The sequence below is a fragment of the Arachis ipaensis genome, chromosome B1 (genome assembly GCF_059453495.1).
Source record: "Arachis ipaensis isolate K30076 ecotype BB chromosome B1, ASM5945349v1, whole genome shotgun sequence".
NCBI classification, from domain to species: Eukaryota; Viridiplantae; Streptophyta; class Magnoliopsida; order Fabales; family Fabaceae; genus Arachis; species Arachis ipaensis.
In genome coordinates, this window is record NC_142436.1 from 1,681,228 (window position 1) to 1,702,065 (window position 20,838).

At 36.6% G+C, this 20,838-nt stretch overlaps 3 protein-coding genes across 14 annotated transcripts; 1 reads left to right on the forward strand and 2 right to left on the reverse strand.

Moving 5' to 3' along the window:
• Nucleotides 1-155: 155 nt before the first annotated feature.
• On the reverse strand, nt 156-6,320 carry LOC107633057 (protein MAIN-LIKE 2). 8 transcript variants are annotated; one of them, XM_088500776.1, is made up of 9 exons: nt 6,193-6,266; nt 5,112-5,240; nt 4,366-4,413; nt 4,238-4,285; nt 2,843-2,958; nt 2,091-2,735; nt 1,812-1,979; nt 1,327-1,716; nt 156-1,251 (listed from the first exon to the last, which is right to left on the reverse strand). In XM_088500776.1, exons 5-9 carry the CDS (start codon nt 2,954-2,956, stop codon nt 286-288), a joined length of 2,283 nt encoding a protein of 760 aa, XP_088356902.1. In that variant the 5' UTR covers nt 2,957-2,958; nt 4,238-4,285; nt 4,366-4,413; nt 5,112-5,240; nt 6,193-6,266; the 3' UTR covers nt 156-285. The 8 variants fall into 8 exon arrangements, with proteins under 8 accessions (XP_088356902.1, XP_088356904.1, XP_020964229.1 ...); XM_088500778.1 differs by having other exon boundaries at nt 156-1,230; nt 4,238-4,413; nt 6,193-6,320; XM_021108570.2 differs by lacking the exon at nt 5,112-5,240 and having other exon boundaries at nt 6,193-6,312.
• An 891-nt stretch (nt 6,321-7,211) lies between these two features.
• LOC148575532 (uncharacterized) lies at nt 7,212-8,125 on the forward strand. The gene is made up of 2 exons (XM_088502334.1): nt 7,212-7,334; nt 7,382-8,125. Exons 1-2 carry the CDS (start codon nt 7,212-7,214, stop codon nt 8,123-8,125), a joined length of 867 nt encoding a protein of 288 aa, XP_088358460.1.
• A 4,410-nt stretch (nt 8,126-12,535) lies between these two features.
• LOC107633240 (serine/threonine-protein phosphatase 5) lies at nt 12,536-20,838 on the reverse strand. 5 transcript variants are annotated; one of them, XM_021108648.2, is made up of 14 exons: nt 20,698-20,838; nt 19,738-19,889; nt 19,300-19,469; nt 19,131-19,202; nt 18,622-18,772; nt 16,368-16,538; nt 15,415-15,523; nt 15,209-15,326; nt 14,782-14,929; nt 14,095-14,343; nt 13,844-13,969; nt 13,671-13,771; nt 13,226-13,300; nt 12,536-12,845 (listed from the first exon to the last, which is right to left on the reverse strand). In XM_021108648.2, the coding sequence occupies exons 2-14, from the start codon at nt 19,805-19,807 to the stop codon at nt 12,786-12,788; spliced, it is 1,620 nt and encodes a 539-aa protein (XP_020964307.1). In that variant the 5' UTR covers nt 19,808-19,889; nt 20,698-20,838; the 3' UTR covers nt 12,536-12,785. The 5 variants fall into 5 exon arrangements, with proteins under 5 accessions (XP_020964307.1, XP_020964333.1, XP_088356908.1 ...); XM_021108674.2 differs by having other exon boundaries at nt 20,641-20,798; XM_088500782.1 differs by lacking the exon at nt 20,698-20,838 and adding an exon at nt 20,370-20,500.

The following is a 20,838-nucleotide window of genomic DNA, read 5'->3' on the forward strand; positions in this document are numbered from 1 at the left end:
AATCATGGCAGATTTTGATGTTGATTGTTTTTTTAATCTTAAAATTCTCAGCTATGGTAATGCATTTTTATAATGTATAGTCTCAACTCTTGCATGGAAGCTTTATAATTATGATCTGAGACAACCTTGGTAATTAAATTGCATGCACCTAAGAATAAAAAAAATAAGATGATAAATTAATATAAATAATTATACATGGCACCACCACATCTTTTAAATTAGGTTTTCTTCTGCCTAAAATTTTGCTTCTCTACAAAAAACTACAATAGTGTATGCTCTTTCACCCTATACAGCAACACTACAATCACCTTTCTGTGAAATATCCTCATGGGTTTCAATGGAAGAATGTTGTTGAGACACTTCTATTCCTGCTTTAGCAGATGGCTGTTGTTCACTCTCATTGCTAATATGGGAAAGTTGCGAATTAACAAAATCGTCGTCTGCGTTGCTCTGATGCGGGTTGACCTCCCCAGCCGAGTTGCCGAGACGCGACTGACTGACATCTGCAGCTGTCTCTGCAAGGTTGTTGTTAATCGCGTGCATGGCATCGTCGCAAACCTGTGAACTATCATTCACCATAGGATAGGGTTGTTGTACATCATGAACCGTGTTCGCCACAGTTAGTTCATCGATATTCTCTTCACCAGTCATATGGTTAAACTCTTCCTTTATGTCCTCACCAACTCCATCCTTTAGATCTTGATGGTTAGCGTCGGCAGCACGATCGTCCGGCTTGTTGTGATTATCAGCAACGGCTGCATAGTGCAGCTCTGATTGGTTGACACCAATGTGTGCATCACAGAGCTGCAGATTCTCACTGTCACCTTCGGCGTGAATCAACTGGACAGCACTAACTGCATTCTCTACAGAACATAATTGTGCATGATCCAACTCTCTATCAATCCTTGTAAGATGTAATTGATCAACCGGAATAGCAGTACCATAAAACTGAGGTTGTTCATCTTCACTAACTGCACTAGTATATTGAACTGCACCATCCTTCCGTAATCGTTTACCCGCGCCTTTTCTTCTAACCCTCTCCTTTCCTCTTACCCTTTTTCCAAGTTCAACTTGGGGGGAGGTTGAGACCATGACCGGACCGCCAATTTGGTCTCTCAAACATTCATGGGCGATATATCTAATCCGTGATATCGATTCTATTTGTTGTGGATCCAACCCTTTCGTCGAGAAGGTATCCGCAATGTGTGCAATGTCCCTCAGACCAGCATTCTGCATAGATTTGTTTATTTTCTTTAAAAAGCATTTCAAACTTAATCTATAATAGGCAATAAGTTATATAACCGAATTCATTGCACATATCCTTACCGTTCTCTGGAACTCGGACGAGAGAGAAATAGGCCTCCCGATGAACTTTCGAGTGATTCTCAAATACCATTCCATGTACTCACTTTCATCAATACCTTCATCGCTGTCAACAATATGCACACGGCGATCCATCCATTCATTAAGCTCTGATTCCATTTTACCAGATAAATCAACCCCGCCATCCACTCCTCTACTCTTCCTCTCCCATCGCTCTACATCCTCTGGGATTGATTGAAGCATGCCATACTGCCGTAAGCACCGGTTTGGAAGATGTCTTTCTGCCTTGTCGAAGCATATCAACATTGTCTTCGATCTCCCAAGAAACAAAGTTCTTTTGATATGTTCAGGAATTACCATGCTGTCCATGTTTCTGTAGGGTAGCCACTCTACCTGGACATTGATAACAGTGAAACTTGATTCTCCGTTTAAAAACATCCCAGTATTCCCAGATCATAATTAAACATAAAAACCAAAAAAAGACTCACATCACATGATTTTAGCGAATCCAAAGCTTTGCGATAAAAAACAACATCACGATTTGCAGTCGGACCACTTTGTTTGCCTTTCCATCTAAGCACAAATGGAAATCGATCATGCATCATATCAAGATTAAGCTTTGGGCGCCCGATGTTTAGATGAAAGTAACTCCAACACTGCAAATAGACAATAACTGATTAACATATGATTTTGATAGAAAGGAAAATTGATGTTTGGGAGGAAAGGACAAAGATAGAGTTAAGGGAAGTAGAACAAATCTAAACTACCTGCAGTAGTGTTAAACAGCCACTAATGGTGCTTTGAGTTTTCAGCGATGCATTACCCAGTGCTCTATACAAGAATCCTAACGCTGCGGCACCCCAGGCATACTGTCCACATCTATCAAAATTCTCAAACAATGGCAAGTACATCACGGGGACTTTATTTCCCGTAGTGGTGGAGAATATAGTGCTACCTACAAGATATAGAAGATAAGCACGAGTATGTTGCTCTATTACTTCGATGGGAGCGTCTTCAGAGCAGCGAGAGAAGAACTCTTTCAACCAACTCAGCTTCACCATTCCACCACTTGTGTAGCCAGATTCTGGCACCTTGCCAAGATACTTCTCACAAACCGAATTGCATGCAGTATATGTAAGACCTATTACAGCATCTCCATCAATTGCTAGACCAAGCAAGAGTGCAACATCTTTAAGGGTTACCGTCATTTCTCCAACATTCAAGTGAAAAGTATTTGTTTCTCTTCTCCACCTTTCGACTAGAGCAGAGATAAGTGGATTGTCCAGGCTAATAGCTGGGATTGACCTCAAGTATCCAAATCCAGCCCTCTCTACCAACTCGATCTGTTTTGGGGTAAGTGTCCACTGATCAAGTTTCGAAGTGTGTTCATGACATCTGAGAGCCCCACGCTCCTGTTAAAGCATTAATGAGAAAAGACTTCGATAAATAATCAAGCAATTTATAAGATCTTTCAGCCAAAAATACAGAGCAACGGGGCTTCTCGGCTAGCGAACTGCACCTGTCCATCCCATACTGCTGTGGAAACATGCTTGTCTTGATCATAAAGAACTGAACCATCAATTGGACCCGGATTAGTTGCATAAGGGTCGCCTGCTCCTACTTCCATTAGCATGACTATGACGAACATCCAAAAGGAAAGCAAAATAAGAAAAAGATGCCTCAAATTTTATTTATTTTATTTTGTAAGCAAAGATTCTCAACAAGCAAGAGGAATGGTGGTTGCGGATAATGCAAACTCGAAAGGAAGAGGGAGGAGGAAAACTAAAGAAAGAAAGAAACTTGTCACTACATGAAATCACAAAGCCCGCAAATCCCAAGGAATAGTAACCACAGTCCCAAACTATTAATTACATGTTTGAATACATATACAAAAAAATGAAACAAAATTATGCTTATGCAGTAAAACAATTAAAGTTGAAATGGAATGATCTTGCATCTTCCAACCAATTTAGGAATGATATCCAGATATATTTTTCTTATTTATGGCGGCGCCATAGCGTTATGGCGTGGTGGATTTCTTCCTTGCCGCCATACAGTGGTCGCCACGATGAGTTTTTCGCGGACGGCGAAATGGCGGAAATTGCCGGGGTTCTTTTTTTGGAATTTTGAAAAATTTTAGGGTTATTTTAGTAATTTAGGAAACCCTAAAATGCTACAACTCACCTTTCTCAGTCTCCTTTCTTCATAAAACTGCCTCTTCCTCTCTGACGGTCCAAAAACTCTCTTCTATCTCTCCGTCTCTGCTGCGCTGCTGCCAGAAGAACCACCAGCAGCATGCCAGGCAGCACCGTCCGGCACCAGTTCCTCCTTCTCCGTCTTCCCTCTCTGTCGTTCTCTCTGCATTCTGGCGAAGCCGCTGCTGCAAGCCACAGGTTCCCTCTCTCTAGTTCGTAACTTAGTTTTTGTTCCAGACTTCTGGTGTTCCTACCCTTTTTTTCTTTCCTGTTTCCCTTTATTTACCTAGGTTCGATGCAATAAATTATATTATAAACCTCTCTATTTTCCAATTTTTTTTCAACTTATATAGGTTCAATAAATTATGTCTACTTAGACAAGCCCCTACCTCTAATGCCCCTACCCCTGCCTCTTATATTTTATGATGTGTTATGACTTGATGTTATGTTTATTTGTTGAATTTGTTACTGCATTTGCTGAATTAATTGGGTAGAAAGTTGATTAAATTGATTAGATTTTATAATTTATTACATTTGGAATTTTTCTGCATACTTTTTTGTACATACATGTATCTTTTAGGTAGTCCGCCATTTTCGCCATTTCCCGCAGCGCCATCCGCCATAATTTTATGGCAGATTTTTGGCTTACCGCCATCCATAATAAAAAAAACTATGAAGCTAACATAAGTAAAAGATAAGAAAGCTTTTTCTTTCTTTACCAGTATAAAAGAAGGGCTTCTACTGCAGAATTCAGCAACAGATCATTCCTGCAATTTAAAGCAATTGACTGATAAACAAAGCACAAGCCTCAACTTTCACTTCCATCTAATCATGCTTTATGGGTTACCAAATTCAGTTTCCTTGTAAGCAACATTCTGAGTGGAAATTGCCAGGGCTGAAAATATAAGGAAACACGATATTACAAAGGTCGGTTGATATATACAAAACATATGCAAGACCACAAACAGCATGAAGTAAGTTTATCTTAATTTATTATTCCTATGTTAAAAGGTTCAAAGGTCTTGTAATGCGGTTGCTGTGTAATCATGCAGCACATTTCAAACCCTTTAAAAAAAAAAAAAAAAAAAACTTAACTTTAGAGCAAGTAGAATCATCCCTGAATACTAAGTGCATGCTCCAACCCTCAATTTTAACCAGTGCCAAAATGCACACTAGGAATTTGACATAATGGCCATGGCATATGGATTACAGTAGGTCCTTCAGGATGATTTGAAAGTCTCTAGTTTCTAAAATAGAAAACGTCATACATATGTAATGGCATGCTACATAAGTAGAAAAAGAGAAGATAATGATACAAATTTAAAGAATTGTGTTAAGGTATCTGATGTAGGTTGCTATTTGCATCAAACAGCCATAAGATTTGAGCAATCTCAAGGGGTAAGTAATAACATGAAGCAACAGTAAATTGTCAACATGATGATGCATGTATAATTACACCCCACAATCCTAGTGATTACTAACCGAAAATAGGTGGCATACTGAAGTTTAGATTGAACCATTAACAGTGAGTGGAAGAAAATAAACAATGACGGAAGGCAATCAAGGATTAGAATGAAGAAATATAAGCTATACCTAAGGAATTAACAAAATAGCATGCCCTTGATCTTCCCATCCTCTCTTCTTCCTCCCCTACACTCGGCACTTTCTTTGACCAGAACCCTTCTCTGTCTCCTTTCATCAGTTAAAAGGATAATCCAATGACTACAAACAAAATATGAACCTTCTGACTTGAGGTACACCTTCCACAACTTTCACTAACAAAACTAATTCCATGATAATAAACACTTAAAACTTACTATACAAGGATTAACACAAGTTTCACTCATTTTAGTTTCGTTCAAAACCCCAAAGGAATCGTTTTTTAAGTAAATAATCTTTTCGACTTCAAACTTTCTTGGGATTTCTACTCAATTAGTCTATTGAGATAGAAAGTTCATTTGGTTGCTCCTTAACTAATAAAATACCCCTAAAGTATTATTTGAGGGCTACTTCTTGAACTTCACATGAATCTCTTTTATACAAAAAAATATGGTGACATAAACAAGAACATTTTTGCTACTTTTGCTTCTACTTGTATGCCGTAACAACTAAAGCATCAAACTAACAGCTCTAACTTTCATCTTTCAGTAACATATTAATCTCTTGAACCTTAACTTCTACAAAAACCAAGAAGGATTCCGGGTACAACCTATTTCATGCAACAACAACAAAGAGTGTACAAATAACAATTCAGCATAAATACATAACAACCACCCTTCCCATTTCGTTGGAGTCCATTCAAGTCACTCACTTTAATGCAAAAGAAACAAATAAATTTCTGTTATGGGCACCATCATTCCCCTAAAAGAAATCATTGCATCCACACATAAGCACATAACATTTAGGTTACCACCCCATCAAAAAAAGATCAAAACTTGGAGCAAATTAAGCAAAAGGGTATCTCACTTGGCACCATCCAAAAAAAATTGAGAACTTGGGTCCCACAAAAGTTTTGGGACCCCGCTTCCAACAGAGTGAGAGCATAAGAAAATGGCGGAGAAGAGAAAAGGGATCCGCGTGGGGTATTTTAGCTTTGGAATTGCATTGCATTTTGTAATGAAAAATAAAAAGGAAAAAGAATTTAGAGAGAGAGAGAGAGAGAGAGAGGGCTTACACATAAACAGAGTGAAGGGATTGATTGTGAGGAGAAACAACACGATACGACTTCCACCGGCGTCGTCGCTTGCCTTACCACTAATAAAGAAAAGAAAAAGAAAGAAAGCAGCTTCCTTTGTTTTCTTCAGGGCAAAACGCAAAAACTAACGAGTACTCATACCCAACGGCCTTCCATTGGGTTCTCTTTGGGGCTTCGGCCCAAACTGTTTTATTTCACATTTTTGGTGATCTGGACTTATTGGGCTTTTATTGGCCATTAATAACGATGATAAAGTTTGTGTTACTAATTTAGTATATTCAATAAAATTAACCAACATGAGTTGATAAAGTGGTTAAGTAACTTAAGTCACTAGTCAGTTTAAGTTAGTGTTATGGTTCGAATCTTATGTTGTGTATATAACAATTCATTGGCTAGCAGCGAATCCTTAAATGGAGCTCTGGTCCATGACAGATTAGTCCTTGTTATGTCTGATTAGGAGATACCGTGAAAAAAAAGTATATTCAATAAAATTTCATAAGATTAAATCAACTTCCGTTGATCTAATGGTTAGTTCACTAGTCTGTTTAAGCAAATATCAAGGGATAAATCTTTAGTCTACCGGACTAGAAGATCCTGGGAGAAACCAAAATATTCAATAAAATTTCCAAAAATTAATTTTGTATAAAAACACAATTTAACGTATAAATATCAAAATATTTTACACCAATAACACATCAAAATAAATGTTAAAATTTTGTATATTTAACAACGGTCAACATAAGTTATATATAGAAATGTCAATTAGAAAGTTTGTTGATTTATGTATATAGCAATCTGTCATATATATTTTTGGTAAGAATAAATTAGGATAACAGATCAAGCTGTTATATTAGGAAAAGATTTGCTGTGATTTGTTGATTAGAGTGTATATATATGAAAGTTTGTATCAAAGGCAAAAGAGGCCGATTACCATTCCTTATTATGGCATCAGAGCCTAACTTGAGAAACACATAAAATAGAGGACGACCTGAGAAACTATGGCGACAGAGCCAGAGAAGACCATCGAAGACAAACCACACTCCTCAAGAGGAGACGAGAAGAATACTCACTCGCCGTACGACCTCAACGCGAGTAATAACCCAGGAAACATAATCACGCAGGTGCAATTGCGTGGGAAAATTATCACGAATGGACGAGGGCTGTGAAGATTTCTCTTCGAGCTCGGAGAAAGTGGGGATTCATTGACGGGACTCACACAGAACCAGGAAAGGATGCAACTGAATTTGAAGATTGGTGGATAGTCCAATCCATGATTGTTTCGTGGATTTTGAATACGATCGAGCCAAGTTTGCGGGCCACCGTGGCATATGCAGAGAATCCAAAGACATTGTGGGAGGACATCAAAGAACGCTTTTCTGTTGTGAATGGACCTCGAATACAACAGTTAAAAGCAGATTTGACAAGGTGTAAGCAAGAAGGTGCGTCCATGGCTGCGTACTATGAGAAGTTAAAAATACTTTGGGATGAACTTGCAAACTGTGACCAGATTCTCAAATACACCTGTGGTGGGTGCAAGTATTCAATTGGCTCTCAACTTGAGAAGCGAAGGGAAGAAGAAAAGGTTCACCAACTCGTCATGAGCTTTGATGATGTCAGCTATGCCACTATGAGGTCGAGTATCCTTGCAATCGATCACTTACCTTCACTTAATCGTGTGTACACGATGTTAATTCAAGAGGAAAGGATGAAGACAATCACCAAGTCGGCGAATGAAAGGGGATTGGTTGTGGGACTTGCGGTGCATGTCGGCAACAAGGCTAGAGGGGAAGGTGAACATGGAGAAAAGACTGTGACGTGTTCCAAGTGCGGCAAAAATGGGCATGATGTGAAAGAGTGTTTTCAAATAGTGGGTTACCCAAAATGGTGGGGTGACCGGCCAAGGCACAAATGAAGAGGCACTGCCAGAGGATCAAGAAGACAAGGGATGCGCAACCGAGGGGCTCAAATACATGCTAATGTGGCGTGTACTGGAGGAAGTGGAAGTCGTGTGAATAACCTAGAAGAAAAGAATCTTGACATGACAGGTTAACTAGTGAGCAATGGAAGGTATTAGTTGATATGATCAGCAAACAAAAATAGCTGAATTTGAGAAAATGACTGGTAAGAGAATTTGGGATTTGTGAATCATCGATAGTGATGCTTCTAACCACATGACAGGTACCTTGAAAATTTTGTGTGAAAAAAGGACAATTTCAGGATGCCTAGTGGGGCTGCCTAACGGTGAGCAAGTGCTTGCTTGCAAACAAGGAACTGTGGTTCTTGACGAAGGACTTCAGTTGAAAAATATTCTTTATGTACCAAAATTAAAATACAACTTGCTTTTTATTCCACAATTGACTGATGAAGAAAACTATGTTGTACAATTGACTGACAAGCTGTGTATTATGCAGGACCGCACTTCGAGGAAGATGATTGGAGCGGGTGAACAGAAGGATGGGCTCTATTGGTATCGTGGTGTGCACAAGGCTCAAGCAAGTCATGTCAAAGCTGAAAATAAATTGACTATGTGGCATAAGAGATTGGGACACCCATCATTTAAAATTGTGCAAATGATCCCCAATGTGAGTGACAAATGTACTAGCGAAGAGGTGAATAAAATTTGTGAAATTTGTGAAAAATCCAAACAAACAAGAGATAAGTTTCCATTAAGTGATAGTCATGCTTCGAGTATTTTTTATTTGATTCATTGTGACTTGTGGGGACCTTATAAAACTCTGTCGTCATGTGGAGCCTCATATTTCTTAACCATTGTGGATGATTGCTCACGGGCTGTTTGGATATATTTGTTAAAAGAAAAGACAGAAGTGTCCGTTACATTGAAAAATTTCTTTGTTCTGGTTGAAAAACAATACAATAAATGCGTCAAAATGGTGCGATCCGATAATGGAACAGAGTTCATGTGTTTAAAGCAGTACTTTATGCAACAAGGAGTGGTTCATCAAACTTCGTGTATCGGAACTCCACAACAAAATGGAAGAGTAGAGCGCAAGCACAGACATATTCTAAATGTTGCCCGATCCTTGCGATTCCAAGGTAATCTCCCTATTGAGTTTTGGGGAGAATGCGTTTTAACTGCCGGGCACCTAATCAATCTCACACCGTCCTTAGTGTTGAAAGGAAAATTCACATATGAAATTATTCATGAAAGAGTTCCCAGTTATGAACACCTGCGAGTTTTTGGTTCTTTGTGTTATGCTCATAACCAAAATAGGAAAAATGACAAATTTGACAGTCGAAGGAGGAAATGTATGTTTGTCGGGTATCCGTTTGGGCAAAAAGGATGGAAGCTGTTTGATTTGGAAAAGAAAGTTTTTCTTGTATCTCGTGATGTCCATTTCATTGAAAGTGTGTTTCCCTTTCGTGAAGTCCAAAGAGCAAACTCACGAGTTGACCAAATTGAGCCCCCAATGCTAGAGCATGTTTTTGAAAAGGACACTCTAATTAGGTCAATTTTCACTTCCCCCACAGCTGAGCCCATTCCTCCAAATCAAAATGAGACTCTAGAATATTCACCCACTACACCTGACATCCAAGACAAGGGGGGACATGAGCTCCGAGACAACCCAGACGAGGACGTCGTCATCCCCTCCAAAATCAGCGCTGAGGAAACGGTGCCTATCTCCGATTTGCCACCAGCCGCAACTGAAGCCCCCCTTGGCCGTGGACACCGTGTGAAAATGCCCTCCATCAAGCTGCGCGACTTTGTCACCACCACCACTGTCCAAAAGGACCCCTCCGTCCAGAATCCGACTTCATCAACTTCCTCAGGTGTGTCCTATCCTATACAAAACTTTGTGAATTGTAACAATTTCTCTGACCAACATTGTATTTTTCTTGCTTCATTACAAGCCGAGCAAGAACTTCGGTCCTTCTCCCAAGCTGTCACAGATTCGCGATGGCGAGATGCCATGTCCAAAGAAATTCAAGCACTGGAAGTTAACAACACGTGAAAGCTCACACCTCTTCCTCCAGGAAAGAAAGCTTATGGTTGTAAGTGGGTTTATCGAATTAAATACAATTCTGATGGGTCAGTCGAGTGATTCAAAGCACGGTTGGTCATCTTAGGAAATCAACAAGTGGAAGGACTAGATTACAATGAAACATTCTCTCCGGTGGCAAAGATGGTGACCATTCGAACAACTCTTGCCGTTGCAGCAGCCCGGGATTGGGAACTTCACCAAATGGGTGTCCATAACGCCTTTCTGCATGGCGACCTTGATGAAGATGTGTACATGAAGCTCCCACCCGGGTTCCAAGTGTCTCAACCAAGCTTAGTGTGTAAACTTCAAAAATCCATCTATGGCTTGCGACAAGCTCCGCGTTGTTGGTTTGCAAAATTATCCTCTGCCCTTACTCGATTTGGTTTTCAGGAGTCACAAAAAGACCATTTCTTGTTTAGTCTCTGTAAAATGACGTTCACCTGGTTGTTTTGGTGTATGTTGATGACCTTGTAATTGAAAGAAATAATGGTGATGCAATTAACAAATTCAAACAGTACTTGCACAAGTGCTTTCACATGAAAGACTTAGGGCACCTGAAATATTTTTTGGGGGTTGAAGTTGCCCGATCTTCCAAGGGAATTTTTCTGTGCCAGCGGAAATACGCCTTGGACATTATCACTGAAGCAGGTTTGCTGGCTGCTAAGCCCGCAGCTCCTCCGTGTGAGGAAAATCACCAAGACTCTCGGGACGAAACAGTTTGGGAAATTCTTAGTCAAGTTGGGCATTCAAAATTTATACGCGCCAACTTGAGAGGGGGTAATAACGGTCAATATAAGTTATATATAGAAATGTCAATTAGAAAGTTTGTTGATTTATGTATATAGCAATCTGTCATATATATTTTTGGTAGGAATAAATTATAATAACAAATCAAAGCTGCTATATTAAGAAAAGATTTGCTATGATTTGTTGATTAAAGTGTATATATATGAAAGTTTGTATTAAAGACAAAAGAGGTCGATTACCATTTCTTATTAATATTCAAGTCAGCAATGTATCAATCATGATAGATATTTAAGAAAAAATTATAAATTTAATGCTTTTATGCAAAAAGTATCAAATTTAATACTATGCTGATAGAATTTACTAATGTAACCAATTATTATTCTAATTATAATAACATCTTACAACTATACACTATAATACAAAACATTCATGCATTATCCTAACTATAATACCTATAATGTCAGTTTTAACTAATTTGTTGAGTTCCAAGAAATTAAATAACGATTATCCTACTAAGATTGAGATTGCTTAGCCTATTTCCTCCATTGACCTTGGTACCATTTAGGGTGAGCACAGGTAGCGGGTACCTAATTATCCGTCTGAATTCGAACCGAACCAATTAAATTGATTCTAAAATCAATGGGTAATCGGGTCTAACCCGAACTAAACCGATGACTTTTGTTAGTGATTGATTTAGGATGATTTTAGGAGTGCGGAACCCAAACCAACCTGCGAACCCGATCATATATTAATTAAATAAAAAAATACAAAAATATATATGACTTTTCTATTAGACAATGATTATTCATTATTAATATGTTTGGATTTTAATTATTTTAGTTTTTAATGTATTTAGTGTTTAACATGTTTGGATTATTTCTATTGATGTTACATGTTTATTGTACTTGTTAAATTTTTAAGATAAAAATTTGGTTTTTTTTTATGAATTTTAAAGTCATCGGGTACCCAATTACCCGAACCGAACCAATCCATTCTTAATCGGTTTGGTTTTGTTCGAATACATATACAAAAAAAATACAAATTCAAACCAAACGGAACCAATTACATTTTGATCGATTCGGTTTTAATTTTACCATAAACCCGAACCAAACCGACCCATGATCACCCCTAATACCATTATTCTCTTCTTTGTTCACTTCTCATTTTTTTACCAATTAATTTCCCACTTAACTCTCTTTTCACTTCTTCCAAATGTGGAAAAATGAAACCCCGTTCCACTTGCAAATTCCCTTACGTATATATTATTGCACATGTAGTTTAATGTATTGGAAAATAAAAGAGACTTGATATATATCATATTATTACACATATAGTTTTCCTACGTATATTAGATACAACATACAAGATAATCGATCCATTCAACATGTCAAAAACAAGTCATTGAAAAATTGATGTATTGGTAAATAGAAAAGACTTTATGTATATCACATTAGTGTACATAATAGATAGATCTTTTGAAATGTTCAATTTTAGGCCAAAAGATTTGCCATTGACAATTAAAAGTACAACTTTTGATTCTGTTGGCTGAAAATTAAATAATTAAAGCAAGGGGATGGAAAAAATCAATCCTCCATTGAAGTAAATGGTACAAGTATGCAAACTTCTGAGTAAATAAATGTTCACTAGACATGCATTTACCTAAGCACAGAGTGATGAACATGTAAATTTCCTTACAGTTTGTTAACCAATCATTTTAAAGAAAAAAAAAAAAAAACATTAAGAGTACCCCCCAAAAAAAATCAATTTTAATAATGTTGTGGCAAAAATATTATACAAGACAACAATGGTCAAATGTGGCAGATCTTATGAGAACATCCGGAGGAAGTTGTTTGCATAAGCCATTGGCTTGACATCAGGATGTGGCTGCAAATTCAGAAAAGATAACAAGAATGTTTAACATCAAATTACTTAAGCATTTGAAAAGGTATGATCTTAGGAATTCAAACTTTTATATCCTTAAGAAAGATGTAATGCAGCAGGATAATAATACAAAGCATTATTTATATACCAACCATACTAAGTGTACACCAAAATCAACCACCAGTATAGAATATATATTGAAATACAAAATACACATTAAAAATGAGTTAAACTATATATGTATTTGTACACAAATACATAGTGGCTGATTTGGTTGCTGATTTTTGGTATGCAAATAGCATTTTTAGTTATCTATTTATGTTAAAAATGATAAAAACAAAAAATATAGCATAGCCGAGTATAGAAGTTTATATAATACTAACCACTGCTGTGAATGTGACAATGTTAGGTTTCAAATCAGGAGCTTCAAATCGAATAAAGGCACCTTTGTTACCCATCTGCAGCATTCAATTGAAAATCAGCAAAAATAACTGAAAAGTAACATCACATTGATCTTTCTTCCCCTTTGCACACTAAGTATTATGTTCCATTCACCCTAAATGGCTAAATATGACTGAAAAAGCATCCTCGCGGTTCGTCCAAGCACCTAACATGCCTAATTACCTCATTCAACTAATTTAAATAATATGTATGCTTACACAAAGCATAGCCTTTAAAAATGACTAGTTAACAGTGTGAAGAAACATATTAAGAGTGATAAATCTATTCTTGTTATTGCCTTCTGGTTTGGCTGATAACAATAACAACTGCCATAAAATTACAAGAGGAATGTTAAAAGTATTAAACAGAAGAAATGGATTGAATTACCTGGTCACAGTAATTTGGAGCAGAAAAAACAGTTATGAGTTTACCATCATGCTCAATTTCATAACCCTCGTCCTTTACTTCATGAGATCGCACAACTAAATCTGTAAATTGGTTATTTGTATGAGGTCACCGATAGAAGAGATAGTATAGTACAAGGGCAGTGGAAAACATACCTAAATGATTTTCTTGCAAAAACCTTTTCGTCACATCTGCACCAAAAGAAAGACCTACACCACGCTTACTTGGGCCTCGTCCAGGGAGGGGTTGTGGATCACTCCAGAGCAATTCACACATCAATCCTACAAAAACGAACACACACAAATGAAACTACAATACAAAGTTCAGAAAGGGTTGAGATTTCAGACTTGATACAGAAAAATAAGAGAAAACTAAGAGTAATTAAAGAAAAAGGAATTCATCTAACCTTCTTCTGGAGGCTCACAAAACCGATTAATTGCTCGTATGTCAGAGAGTTTCACCCCATCAACACTAAAAAGACCCCCATGAACGACAAAAACTTTCGAATTTATCACATGAGCCAAAGGCAAACAGCAAAATACTTCTGCAAATAGTTCCACAAATGTGTCACTCAACTTTGAGCGCACCTCACCCTCAAAACCATATATCTTGTTCATGCTCTTGCTCTCATGATTTCCTCTAGCTAGGTATATTGCTGAAAAACATGATAATATAACAGGTCAGGATATTTTTGGGGGAAATAATTCTAACATTCCTTGAAACAGGTTAACAAGATAGTGTAAGGTAGTAAGCGAAGATCAGTGGAAATTCAAATTCCCAAAGAGCATAATAAAATTTATTTGAAACAATAAAACTAAATGCTGCCATTTTCAAGCCTAAATTTTAGAAGCAATCGTGATGAACTCAAATTAATAGTCAAAAGAAATTTTCTATGGGATTTTGACTGATCTATGATTGTAATCAGGTGATTAAAAATGAAGAGACTACAAAACTCTTCTTATTTTCATCTCAGTAAAATTCTCAATTTGCCCCCAGAAAGATCTATAGGACAAAGAATTCCTTAGCATATCTAGAAAATACAAGAAAACTTTATAAGGGAAAATATGGAAAAGATAAGAGATCTAGGATCCACCTGATGGCGACATGCATTTAAACGCAAACAGAGTGAGGATGACTTCCAAAGAGAAAGATCCTCTATCCACAAAGTCACCATTGAATAGATATGGATTATCGTCTGAAGGAAGTCCATTAAGCTCAAAAATATTCAAAAGATCATAGAACTGCAGCAGTCATTAAAAGGGGAAATAGGTTAAGGAAATGAAAAAAAAAAGGGGGGGGAAACAAACAAAATAACAGCAACCAAAAGCCAAAAAACAAGACAATTAAGGAAAAGGCTACATTCAGTAACGCATACACGAAACTGGGGAACCCTCTAATGGTGGGAGATTTTTGTGAGAATTAAATTTTTTTGCTTACATGAGTGAAGTGCCACTATTAATGTCACTAAAAACATTTAACAGAATATTCATAACAATTCAAAGAAGTAATAAATCAATTACCTGACCATGCACATCACCACAAACAGTAAAATGTTTTCCATCATGAACTGTTATATCAACAAGAGAAGGCAAGGCTTGCAACAACTCTCTTGTTTGCAATACAATCTGGTAAGCATACCTAAACCATCAAAGTAGGACAAGCATGAGGTTTTCAATAACATTTTAACAAATTAACATATGTAACATGGAATGTTATCCTTCAATACCGTTTATGTAAGCACTTCTGATTCTTGAAATCGTCCATCATTTTCTTTACAAATTCCAAGGTAACTACATCCCCCTCTATTCTTGCTCCTGAATACTGTGCCTCAACATCTAGCAGTAAAATAAAGCACCAAAAATTGTTTCACGCCCATGAGTACAAGAACTTGAAATTAGTTAATGATATAGTATATACAAAAACTAAATAAGGGGGAAAAAGAATGGAGTATGTATGTTAAGGACTAACAACAATACAAAGTTGACAGGAAGGATTAATTAATGACTGTTACAAATGATAATTTCTGTTCTTGTCATCCACTTTAATTAGTTTTATGAACTGGTCCTTGAAATTAATAATCCACAAAAGCAGAAAAATTAGATCATCTATGTCAAATCCAAAATCATCTATAAAAATATCCTAAACAATTTGTGCAATTACGAAATATAGTTTGCAAATGGCAATCCATGTAGCAGTTCAACACCCATTAATAAAATTCAAACAAGGTTGCAAACAGATGAAAGTACAAAACAAAAGATAATACCATAACAATGTTTCTTTATTGATTTGAATAATGATATTTGTCCCTTCATTCATGCAATATCACATTAATTAGGACAAAATATGGAAGCAGATCTGAAAGGGATAAACTTATTTTTTGTCATAGCAAGCTCATGAAGGGAAAAAATAATCACATTGTATACACAGTTTCTTTGACACACAATATGGATTTTTCTTCCTAGGAAGCGCAGGGTGGTTTTGACTTGTTTGGAAAACAGCCAATAACAAAAGTGACGTTGCACTATAAAGAACAAAATAGAACATTTTATAATGCATTGTCAATAATCAATAACAAATCAAAATTGTTGGTTTCAGAAGTTCACCGAATGATTAATTAGTTTTATATCTTGCTTAATTCTTAAGCTAAGACCTAGGCTATTAAATGACTCCTAAATATACCAGTATTGCGGCCACTCCACCAATATGCCCCAAGGAGCAACAGCAAACCAATCACAATTGCACTTATTATTGTGGCTTTTGATGTCTTGAACATCACCAACGCTGCCATAACTGCTACTGTTACTGCTGCTATGGCCACTTCGGTAGGCACCGAATAATTGTGGCCCTTTCCTATAAGAGTGACAATTTATAGTAAATTATGACTGGTGTATCAAAATATTCATATATAGACAGGCATAAAATGTCCACAGAATATGAAAAGGGACTTGGAGTTAAGAAAGGATGAGAAAGGTATGTGACGGAAGTACCTGGTTTTTCTTATTATTGTCATTATAGAGGAAGAATGGCAGTAATTACCAATTGACTTAGGGAGAGAAAAAATCACATGCATCAACCTAGGGTGAAAAAGGGATGGTCCTCTATGCAAAGTTTAAACTCCTTATCATCTTTCACACATTTTGTATTTTGCGACTTAAAAGACATGAACTTCAAACATCTGACTCAAATTCTGATAAATCTAGTTTCTTTGCTGCCTTTTTTTCCCCCCATCTAACTTACCAACCAATAAGAAAGATATATGAAGAACAATAAGGCAGAATTTTGGAGTAAATTAAAACCTGGATGGTAAATTGGCCTATTTGTTCCGTATGGGAATACATGGTCTATTTCAACATGCCAGAGTTACTTTAACCCATAATCGGCTTACACTTAGCGGAGTATTGAAATGCATATAGATCATTGGTTAATCTAAGTAGATTATCAGTTAAATCGGTTTTTGATGATCCTCAAGCAAGGAGAAGGGTCTTGGGAATGAGGGCAACGAGATGGAATAGGAATAATGAGGACAAGCTGTAAGATAAAGAGCAGAAATAGGAATGAGCTGGAAAAAGATAGTTAACAACTGCAGCAGGGAAATGTGGATATGGAGAGGGAAGTTGGCGGTAAAAAGATTATACCATCACCTGGCACTGCCTGGGACATTGGTATCAGCTTCTTTTCATATTTTGTTTTTATCAATGTAACTGGGGCTTGTCCCCTAGACTATCTACCATTTTCAACTTTTATTAGTATCAGATTAAGGGGGAAAAAAGAAGAAGAGAGGAAAGTTAAGTGAGGGAAAGATAGAAAGAGTTAGGAGAGAACAAGTGATATTATTCACTCTTTTTTTCTTTTGTTAGAAATGAGTGATATCATACTTAGTTACATACTGACCCTTGATACTATTACGTTGAACATATTGAGAGAGAAGCTTCACAGTTCAGCAAAATAGCACCAATCTGTTACAGAATTGGCAAACGTGCTTATCATACGGAGTCAGCCTATTCCCGACTCTAACATGCCGTTCAATTGAGAGGGGAGTTTAGATATGTGGACTTGCATAAGCACTCAATAACCTAGGCAACTATAATTCACAGCAGGTCCATGAAGCTGTTCTTATTGCTATTAATACTGCTAACAATACTACTTACTAAAGGAAATCCTACCCATAGGCCATTCAAATTTTCTACAAAGGAAATGTAGAACTGTTAATAGCCAGTTCTCAAAGTAGGAAATTCCAGTAACAAACAACAATTAAATTCGATGAAACTAAGGATCACAGACTCATTTTGAAATGGCAGTAATTTAAAAAACAGAAATGATCCACAGTCCTCGTTAAGGATATCAAGATCCTCAAAATACATGCAACAAGAATGACCACAACAGGGAATGCTGCAATCAAACTATCAACTTAATCAAAATCAAGCTCAGAAACCCTTCTTAGGGCATTTGATGCATAATGCATGTGATGTCATTTCAAGTGCAAACATATTAAAAATGCCATATCACAAAAGTAAATGTTATGCTACTTCTAATCCCCTTTATCTATCACAGTATCACTTTAGCTACATGCACCAGAATTATGTAAACAAAATCAAGACCTAATTACAATGCATGTTTACTAAAATGCTCTTATTAAGTTTACACTATATATCTTGATTAGTATAGTCCTAGAACTGTGTGAAAGATAAAATTAGAAAATTAAAATAAATAGTTAATTAATAAGTGAGAATGAAATGAATAGATAAATTTTTTTTACTCAAATTGTCAGATAGAGTGGACTAGAGGCAATAAAACACATACAATATCAAGACAGCATTAAATAACAAAACAGAAGAATAAAAGTCCACAGGAAAACAAGTGTGCACAAGAGGAGTGGGAACAGAATTTCATAATATAAAGATTCTGTCATAAGAAACCATATTCAAAATAGTACCTATTGAATGGTAATCTATAGATTCGGCTACTGAACGCCTTTGAGACTCTGGTGCAGCAATGGCTTCTTCAAATTTAAGTTTCATAACTGCCTTTTCACATTCCCTCAATTTCTTTGTTGCATCGGGATCATTTGGACACATTTTCTTGACCTATTGAATATAAGCATATTACATCGAACACATAGAATGGCTCAAAAGATCTCTAGTATAGAGTAGGATTAAAAGAGTTATAGAAACTAAAAATAACGCTCAAGGCCAAAGAACTGTAGGCTTCTTCAACCATATAAAAGAAGGCTTAAAAGATCTCTCATACCAAAATAAGGAGGTATTCTGCATATTAACACACAGTACATTTTACAGACTAACAAAAAAGATGTAGTCGAAGTTACTCCAAGAGACAGGAAAAAGCCAAAAAAAAAATGTAGATATCATCAAACCTGAAGTTACAAGAACAAAATATAACATTAAGGGACAAAGAATTGTCTACTTCAGCAAGATGCTAATGTACCTGCTGAAAATCCTTAAGTGCGTCCTTGAATTTTCCTAGCCCAAGATGAGCAGCACCTCTTCTGTAATAACCCTATCACAATAAACCATATTCAAGGCTTATATTACAATTCCAACGAACTAAATGCCAGAAAACCTCCAGAGTTTTAGGAATCAAAATATCAAATCACCTTCGAATATTTGGGATCAACTTCAATAGCCATTGTAGCATCTTGTATAGCACTACCATACTCTTCAAGCCGAAGATGAGCAAAGGCACGATTAGCCCAGTAAACTGCATTGCGACTGTTTAGCTCAATTGCTTGTGTATATAAATCAATGGCTTGGGCATATTTCCGTGCTGAAAAGGGAACTCAGAGGATAAGCAAGCCGTAGTAAAGAAATCAAATACCAATTAAAAAAATAATAATAATAAATATCTGATTTTAGCTTTTTCAGTTATATAGAAGCTTTTTAGTTGCAAAACAATATTTCAAAAGCTGAAACAAATGCACCCTAAGTCACAGATTCAAGGTTCAGCAGAAATTTACATAAGCTTCAGTGACTTGATGAAGATTGGAGAAACTGAACAAAACCACACCGCAAAAAATAGTTTGCATATTAGTTACCATTGAATGCTTCATTGGCAAGTTGTTTGAATTCTTCAGCCTTTGAAATATCAGTTTTTTCAGTTTCCATATTGCACAAATTTTATGTATATGGCGAACAAATTTGGAACATAAGAATCAATATTTTCACTTCATTTCTGCGCAACTAAGACCTGATTCAATAAAACAGAGAAAATGAATAACTATATAACAATACCAACCAGCAGATGCTATTTGAGTTCACAAGAATATTATAGCACTTCACAGCATGATAATGGAGAAAAACAAGAGTGGAATGGTATATGCCAAATAATAATATTTATGCATATCTTTCATTTTCTGAATTTAGTTAAAACTTGCATCAATCTCCCAAACAAGGGACAACCACCACTACCCCCAACCTCAATGATTAACTTTCAATTCCATAACATGATAAAATTCCACCAACCTCACACTAATATCATTTTATCATTCCCCACCCATACACAATACCCTCTCAAGCTACCTCTTCATTGCTGTTTTGTTCCCCACCCACACACCCCCCTAATTTCCCAAAATCTACTGGACCAAAACAATAAACTTTCCAACAGTAACTTATATTTAGAAAAATAATAATAATAAAAATAAATCCCTTTTTAACATAAGGTTCTTACTTCTTAGGAGGAAAATAAATAACAGAATAAAGAAATGCTAAAAGGCACCCTTAGATAGCTGCAACACAAACAAAGCCAACACCTTTTTTTTTCCTTTTGTTCATTATCAATGATATTATCTTATCTATCACATGTAAACTAAGATTCTCCACACGTTGAGGAAATAAGAGGTACACATGAAACAAAAAAAAAATTCAATAAAAAAAATAAAGTAGTGATTAATAGAAGGTGTGGAAGGTAAGGTTCCAATCAAGTAGTGGAAAAAGAGGACCTAGTTATGGCTTCAATTGCAGCACACGTGAAGAAGAAGAAAGTGTTTTATAGTTACCGGCGTGTGGGTTGGGTTCAGAGCAGTCGGAAAAGGAAATCTGAGAGGAAAGAGAACACTGACCAACGAGAGAGAGAGACTCTGTTCCACACTGTCCACCCTAATAATCATCACGGTTTTCATGGCCCCGACCCGGTTCTC

Excerpts from the sequence above, each read along its gene's own strand:
- LOC107633057 (XM_016336720.3), bottom strand. The coding sequence starts at position 2,956 with ATGCTAATGGAAGTAGGAGCAGGCGACCCTTATGCAACTAATCCGGGT. Across the intron at positions 1,717-1,811 it reads ATTCGCTAAAATCATGTGAT|GTAGAGTGGCTACCCTACAG; the intron begins GTGAGTCTTTTT and ends ATCAATGTCCAG. Across the intron at positions 1,252-1,326 it reads CGTCCGAGTTCCAGAGAACG|AAAATAAACAAATCTATGCA; the intron begins GTAAGGATATGT and ends TGCTTTTTAAAG.
- LOC148575532 (XM_088502334.1), top strand. The coding sequence starts at position 7,212 with ATGGCGACAGAGCCAGAGAAGACCATCGAAGACAAACCACACTCCTCA. Across the intron at positions 7,335-7,381 it reads CAGGAAACATAATCACGCAG|ATTTCTCTTCGAGCTCGGAG; the intron begins GTGCAATTGCGT and ends AGGGCTGTGAAG.
- LOC107633240 (XM_021108648.2), bottom strand. The coding sequence starts at position 19,807 with ATGGAAACTGAAAAAACTGATATTTCAAAGGCTGAAGAATTCAAACAA. Across the intron at positions 16,539-18,621 it reads TATAGATTACCATTCAATAG|GAAAGGGCCACAATTATTCG; the intron begins GTACTATTTTGA and ends TCACTCTTATAG. Across the intron at positions 13,772-13,843 it reads TTTGCAAGAAAATCATTTAG|ATTTAGTTGTGCGATCTCAT; the intron begins GTATGTTTTCCA and ends ACCAATTTACAG.